Source organism: Berghia stephanieae, chromosome 14 (assembly GCF_034508935.2).
Source record: "Berghia stephanieae isolate SIO BIC M18660-M18661 chromosome 14, UCSD_Bste_1.3, whole genome shotgun sequence".
NCBI classification, from domain to species: Eukaryota; Metazoa; Mollusca; class Gastropoda; order Nudibranchia; family Aeolidiidae; genus Berghia; species Berghia stephanieae.
This window is the reverse complement of record NC_088373.1, coordinates 14,021,417-14,028,916: the sequence shown is the minus strand read 5'-3', so window position 1 is coordinate 14,028,916 and position 7,500 is coordinate 14,021,417. Positions and strand designations below refer to the sequence as shown.

Below are 7,500 nucleotides of genomic sequence, written 5' to 3'. Positions count from 1 at the left end.
TTTGCTGAAGTATAGTACGTTTTGGCGATGCAGATTGTAACGTGGTCTTATTTGTTCAATATGATGCTTCCTCGTTGTTCCATCTCTGGAGAGTTACCATGGCATGAAGGGGTCCCAACACTTTGGTGACAGTAGCGAGAATCCATTTCGCCTCTCCTTTCTTTCGATTACCAAAATGTAACGAATAAACGTGTGCCCAACTTCATACCGCGTTTTTGCTATACGTGTTTTGGAATTTGAGGTGATAATGAAGCAATTTACTCGGTGACGAACTAGAAGCTAAAGGTGTGCGACGATATTGCATAAGAAATTGTTGCAAGGCTTGTCTTGGAGGAAAAGACGATTTTCTCAAAGCCTTTTTCAAACTTCCCACAAGTCGGTCTGCGGCACCGTTTTTAGCGGGATGATAGGGAGCTCCAGTGATATGTTTGATTCCCCACTTTCTACATCATGTCTGAAATTCGTCAGAAGTGAATCATGCTGCGTTGTTCGACACGATTGCGTGAGGATAGCCAAAGTGAGCGAAATCCTCTTCCAGAAGGCTAATTGTTGCTTTCGTTGTCGTCGGACTGGTTGCCTGAATGCATGGGTAATTTGAGTCGGTATCGACCATTACTAACCAGTTATCACTCATAACATTCACTGCGTGATCGATGTGTACTAGACTCCACGGTGAGTCTGGGGTTATCCATGTTTGGTTTGGCTCCTTTGGTGGGTTGTTTTGATGTTCTGCAAACATCCATGACACGTATTGACGATGTCAGAATCAATAGGTGGCCAATATAGATAGTTCGCGCAAATTCTTTCATGCGTTGCATTCCGAAATGACCGTTGTGAAGGATATTGAGGACGTCTTGTTGCAAGCTCTTAGGAATAACGATTCTTGATCCGTAGAATAAACATCCATTAGACGTTGACAGCATGTGCTTTATCTTGAAGAATGGTTTAAGATCGTCCGTTTTGTAATATGATTTAGACCATTTACGAATCGTGTTTCTCATGACAACGGATATGGTGTCATCTTTAGCGGATTCTCTAGCGATGACTTCAGGGTCAATAGCTCGTAGCTGTTTTCCAATTGTAGAGATTGTAAACACTGTGCTGACATCTTCTTCATCTTCCTCTCTGTCGAAGACTGGGTTGACACTTGCAGGAAGTCTTCTCAGTGTATCAGCATTGCCACGATGAGCTGTCTTACGATATTTAATTCTATAGTTATGCTGACTTAGTGTCAAGGAACATCTGGCTAGGCGGTTGGCAGCTAAAGCAGGTACTGGTTTTCTTGGACCAAAGAGCGACAATAAAGGCTTGTGATCAGTGACGAGTATGAAATTGCGACCGTAAAGAAATTGATGAAATTTACTTAGCGCAAAAATGATTGATAACTCTTCCTTCTGATTCTGACTCTCTATCTTCGCGGAGTATTGTTCAAAATTTTCGAAGCATTGGCAATCGGTCTTTCACTACCGTCTGGGAATACTACGACTCTGATTCCAACATTTGATGCGTCACAAGCTATACTCACGTCGAAGATGGATCAAAATGCAAAAGTATTTGTCACGGATTTATATATCGAGTTACGCTAGGAAAGAGTTGTTCCCCTTTAGTTACAGCTTATTTTGTTATTATTCATTAAGTCCATTGTTTAAAATATAAGTTGTCCTTACAAATATCAGAGTGGCATGCCCTAGAGAAGGATGCACTCTTTATTCCGTACTTTCCATACTTGAGTTATATTATTCTGTCCTTCTACTTACGATGTTGTTGCGATATATGAGTATATACTCTAACTTTTACTCAGCAATAAATTGTTCTCTCACATTTAATCACTTAACGCTTCTGGGTTGAGTGATTCCACTCAAAAACACAACAGCTTTGTCTACATATGGACAGAATCTGCAAATCGACATGAACTGGAAGTTTCTCAACGGCAGGAAGTGAATCATCCGACATGGTTGGAGCGTTTTACATGAGGTCACAAGCCTAGAACAACAAGTAATATGGAAGAACAGCCATAATACATTGGAAGTGCTGTTAATTTTGTCCCAGGTAGAGACGGCTAACCACAGCAGCTTCTAATGGTGCTCACACTACTATGTTATGACGATCGATCCAGGATGTAAATTTCTTACCGCACATTCGCCCGGAAGCTTAGTCACAATACACTGTTTGACTAGATGCTCCACAATTTCGGGCTCGTTACCACTCAGAACAGAAAAAACTTCGATACTGGGGAAGCCTGGAGGGAATATTGGACAAATACCATGCCCGAGGAAGTGGGGCAATCACAGACCCAAAGGAATTTATGCCAGGCTTCAGGAATGGCTAACCGACTACTGACAGGCCACGGAAGTACTGCTGTAAACATGCCTCTATGGGGTCTGAGGGAGTCAGTCGACAGTCCCTACTGTCAGGAAACGCCAGAGACAGCAGACCTCATAATCTTACACTCCCTTGTGACGACATTGGCGGGAGGTTTCGAGGCTTTCCTCAACTGCGGTGACGAATTTAAAAACTGGCTAGATATTTCTAGTGTGGAGATGTCGCCATGCGCTACCGCTACCACAATTTGTACATGTTGGAGAGGTGGCAAGTCCCTACTGATGTAGTGAGCGTGCTATTATGCAGGTTCTCTACCGAAGCCGATAGACTACCACCCATTGTCTTCTCTTGCTGGTTGACAGGCCTGGCAACTCCTCCACCAGTTTTGAGGAGTCGATGTTCCCGCCCTCTCAAGAAAATGAATTCGTCCAAAACGTATGCAGCTCTGTCCAAAGTCAAGAAAGCTGGGTACAAGGGTTGCATTGACTTATTTCGCCTCGAAACAGGGGCACTGTCCAATATGCGCTTGAGAGGGGTAACGGAACTCACTTTACATAATTTTGCTTACAGTGGGACTTAATTTTCCGACTCAAACATCGGACATAGAACCTGGCACCCACCAATCACAAACCGAGTGAGATCACTGACAAAGCCGCAAAAGAACATTCTTAGAAGCCATTTCATTCTAATTAGATGTGAAGGATCATGTTAATTTTTTGAAACCATTCTTATCATTATATATCCGTTTTATCTTTCAGCTAATTAATGTTCTTACATTACCTTATCATTATTTTTATTGTTGTCTTTGTTTCACAACCGAATGTACTTTAGCGTATGAAACGATTCAAATAAATGGCATGCTGATGTTTTACAGTGGTGATTAGTTCAATTTTTTCTATTTAGTAAACACGTTTTCAAAAAATAACTAAGACCATTTATAAATGGCATTTCCAAGGAGTAACCATTGCAATGCGCTTCAAAATGTTTATTCATTTCCCAAGCAGGACATATGGACTATATTCCCATTCCATACAGTACCAATCGCCAGTTATACCTTCCTTTTTGTACCAACAAACTTACAAAATCCCTTTATTGTCCGTAGCCAGGTACTCTTTCACACCTAAGTCGAGTGGGGTGACACTTGTAAAAGACAATAAGTTGGAAACAGAATATTTCATGATTAATGTTACTCATTCGGCCACTGACAACACTTAACACTGCCTTTTGTGACATGAGGAGACAGTACCGGTGTGCCACTGAGCCACAAAGGCTATACGCTTACAAGTATTTTTTATCATTTTCCTGTTATTATATCAGGATAGGGATCTAGTTAGACCCTAATGTAAATGTTGCTGCTCGAAGCTCGAAGAAATGAAAAACGATGTGAAATTGAATGTAAGATTTAGTTAAATAAGCACAAACAGATAATGAATTCAACTTAACAACTGCATTTTTGCCCTAAAATTACTTTCTTTTACTGTTATGTTTATTATATTATGCTCTCCAATGAATTAACGTATAGAGTAGATTCAGGTCAAACCGGACACGGGTCAAACCGGACGCTACCCGACTCGATGTCTAATTTCCTTTTGTTTTGTTTTTTCCCCGGTGCATATTTCTTGTAACTAAGCACATGTCTCTTGTGACATTTTTCCTGCCGTTTCAATGAGTGCAATCAAGGAGAAGTCAAAGAATCGTGTTTTCATCGAGATATTTCTCACAAAACGTAAGTATCCCGTTCTTTGTTATGGGTTGCAAGGTGTGCAAGGAAGTTGCTATTTAAGCTATTTATACGTTTTTATTAAGGAGTTTCGGCTCAACCACTGCACTACATGCTATTTTAGGATCGTTTGATTGTGGTTAGATCGTCTGACGATGTCCGGTTTTCATTTTAGCTCCAGTGGGGGGTGTCCGGTTTGACCAAAGAAATTTTAAACGATTCAGGTGAAACCGGACGGGTTGATTAAGTTGTTTATTATTATTCTAGACGTCTATAATATTATTTGTTGCAATGCTTTCCTTGTATTTCTGTTGACCGGCCTATGTTTATCATGATTATTATTATTATTTAAAATTAGGGAGGCCTTCCGAAAGCGTCTACACCTACATCCCCAGTATTATAATGTTTTGGGAGGGGGGAAACTTTTTTTATAATGTTCTGGTAGGGGTTTGGGAGGGGGGAGGCTTTAAAAATAAAACTTTTCCCCCTCCCAAACCCCCTACTAGAACATTATAAAAAAATACTGGGGATGTAGGAGCTTTCGGAAGGCATCCCTAAAATTATATTATGTTCACCATTGTAAAGGAAAATTTACATTATTAGACTAGCCAGTCTATGAAAATGAAGGTCAAATATCTAAATAAAGTTAATTTTTTCACATTGTTACAGGCACCAAGATGCCGCGATCAAAGTACACTGACAAGAGTGTGGATGCTGCACTTGATGCCATCCGCACCAAAAATCTTTCATTCCGCCAGGCCGCTGCGACCTACTCTGTCCCGAAATCAACCCTGATGGACAAGATGGCCGGAAAATACCCCGTCCATAGGGTATCTCATACAGTGTTGGCCACAGAGGAGGAGAAAAAACTTGTCAAATGGATGGTGGCCCGTGCCAGGGCAGGTGAAGGGAAGGACAGGGAGCAGCTGTGCCTGGAGGTGCAAAGAATAATGAATGCTGAAGGCAGAGAGACCCCTTTCAAAAACAACAAGCCAGGATATTACTGGTACAAAGCATTCATGGAGAGACACAAGGGGGAGGTGCGGGGGAGAAAAGCGATGTCCCTTGGGGAACAACGCGCCCAGGTATCAGAAGGAAAGATACGTGGGTGGTTCCACACCATGCGGACATCGCTAATGTCAAATGGCATCGACATTACCAAGGTTCCCCCCCCCCCAGCAACGTCTTCAATTGCGACGAGACTGGCTTCCCTTTCTACCTGGGAGGTTCAGTCATCATTGCAGACATTTCTTCCAAGCACCCCTATCAAGTCGGCTCCGATAACAAAACCCAAGTGACGGTGCTCGGAAGGGGAAGGGCAAGAAGAGGAGAGTGGAAGAAAGAGTGGAGTCTAGTGCAGAGGATGATGATACGATGGTTGTGTATGATGACAGGTCGGACGTTGAGATGGATATGAATGAGTTATGTGGTGTGAATGACAAAGATGAACGTTTATGTGATTTTTGTGGAAGTGATAGGAGCCTGGATGGATGGATTTGGTGCAAGTGTGGGAGGTGGTACCACAGAGGATGTACTGGCAGAGAGAGAGAGAGAGAGAGAAGATACTGGGGATGAGTGAGGAGGAGATCAGTGTTTTCACGTTTGTTTGTACATTGTGCAAGTGACATGTTGCGTTATGATTATGTACCCTATTAATTGTTTTGAATAAATTTTTTGTCTTTCTCTGTTGAAAATGAACATAAACGTGTTTATTTATCTATCTGGACGTCTAGATCTAGTCTAGCTATTTATGAAAATATATGGCAGTCGTTTTGGGGGAAGGAAACATTCTGCCAATTTATGGAAAGAGTCCTTCAAAGTCCTTAGAATGCTGGAATCGAACCCTAAATTGACCAATGACCCGGCAGATATTTTACAAACTGAGCCTATGGATCTGTTGTAACTGTTTATGAATTGAAAACTATTAAAAAAACAAAAGGAAACAGTGTTTTCAACATCCGTGAAGGGTGTCCGGTTTGCCCAAGTTGGGTGTCCGGTTGGACCTTAACGTTCCATAAGTGTCCGGTAGTACCAAAATGTCACGAATAACATTTTGCGTCGAGAACATGGAAAAGACTGCTTAGGGTGCAAAATCGGCTTGTTCACCTGAAACCGGCCACTTGAGCATTACATGTTACGACATCACTATACAGCATTGGTCTTATTTCTGGCCAGCAGTCTTCCATTCTCTGAGACGACCACAGATAAGGCTTGTGTGTCCGGTAAGCCTGAATCTACTCTAGTGAATTACAGTAAAACAAGTTAAGGCCTCATTAATTTTTCTACATGACATAATGGCCGTAAGAGAGTTGAAAGTATAACATGAGAGTTGGTTTAGTTTAATTCAGGTAATTATGTACAGTTCAATACAATGGTATGTACATACATATGAAGTTGACTGTAAAACTCGGCGTAACAAGAGCGTCTCCAATGGAGTTTTTAGCAGTGCAATTCAAAGTCTTTTCTTTCTCTGGCAAAGAAATGAAAATGCAGAATGAAATCATGAACTAAAATCGAATAGTTAAAACAGCTTTGACCAAGATATGAATAGAAAGGAGAAGCAAGAAGCGAGGAAAGAATGATAATAAGAATAAGGAGGAGAAGAAGAAGAAGAAGAAGAAGAAGAAGAAGAAGAAGAAGAAGAAGAAGAAGGAGGAAGGGGAGGCGGAGGAGGAGGAGGAGGAAGAGGAGAGGAAGATGGAGTAAAATAATAATAATAATAATAATAATAATAATAATAATAATAATAATAATAATAATAATAGTAACATTACCAATAATAATAATAATGATGATGATAATAATAATAATAATAATAATAATAATAATAATAATAATAATAATAATATTAATAATAATGATAATAATAATAATAATAATAATAATAATAATAATAATAATAATAATAATAATAATAATAACAACAACAACAACAATAATAAAGTTGATGAAAATCTATAAGAAAACTAACCTCCGAATTCACGATTGTAAGTCTTAAATGTTGCTTGTGAACCACTCAAGATGACTTTTCCCGTATCACCATCTTTCCATATTCCTGTTTTTGTTTCTGGAAATCCATAATTACTGACCATACAATTGCAATCCTTTAGTTCATGAACCTCAATCCATATTGGTGCTGCTCTGTCTTTGATAGGACACTTTGTAATTCCTACCTCCGGTCGCTCTTTGGATATAGTGAGAAATAAAGAGTTTTTTTTAACCCACCTTCTTAAATGCATATTATTTGTGAGCGTCTCAAAACGGTATTATGTCGGAACGAGCCATATGCTTAAAAGCCGAATTAAATGTTAAACTGGTCAAAAATATAAATTGTTGGCATTAGCACCCTAAAATACATTCTCCTCAATAAAGCATACAAATTCACCACAAGTCTGATATTCCTGGCTATAAATTCAATTTTCAACATCTTAACCATCCCAACTAAATACCGTTTTGAG

The 7,500-nt window shown here is 39.9% G+C and overlaps 2 protein-coding genes across 2 annotated transcripts in view; one reads left to right on the top strand and one right to left on the bottom strand.

Annotated features, from left to right (window-relative positions):
* The window catches only part of LOC144959723 (uncharacterized), an 81,315-nt gene that overhangs the window by 37,801 nt on the left and 36,014 nt on the right, over positions 1-7,500 (bottom strand). Inside the window, exons 6-7 of the mRNA XM_078892403.1 lie at positions 7,014-7,226; positions 6,429-6,512 (exon numbers count right to left, since the gene is read on the bottom strand). Coding sequence (XP_078748529.1) covers positions 6,429-6,512; positions 7,014-7,226 — 297 coding nt within the window. The remainder of the gene's footprint in view (positions 1-6,428; positions 6,513-7,013; positions 7,227-7,500) is intronic.
* On the top strand, positions 4,715-5,474 carry LOC144959724 (uncharacterized). The gene has a single exon (XM_078892404.1). The coding sequence runs from the start codon at positions 4,720-4,722 to the stop codon at positions 5,338-5,340; it is 621 nt and encodes a 206-aa protein (XP_078748530.1). The 5' UTR covers positions 4,715-4,719; the 3' UTR covers positions 5,341-5,474.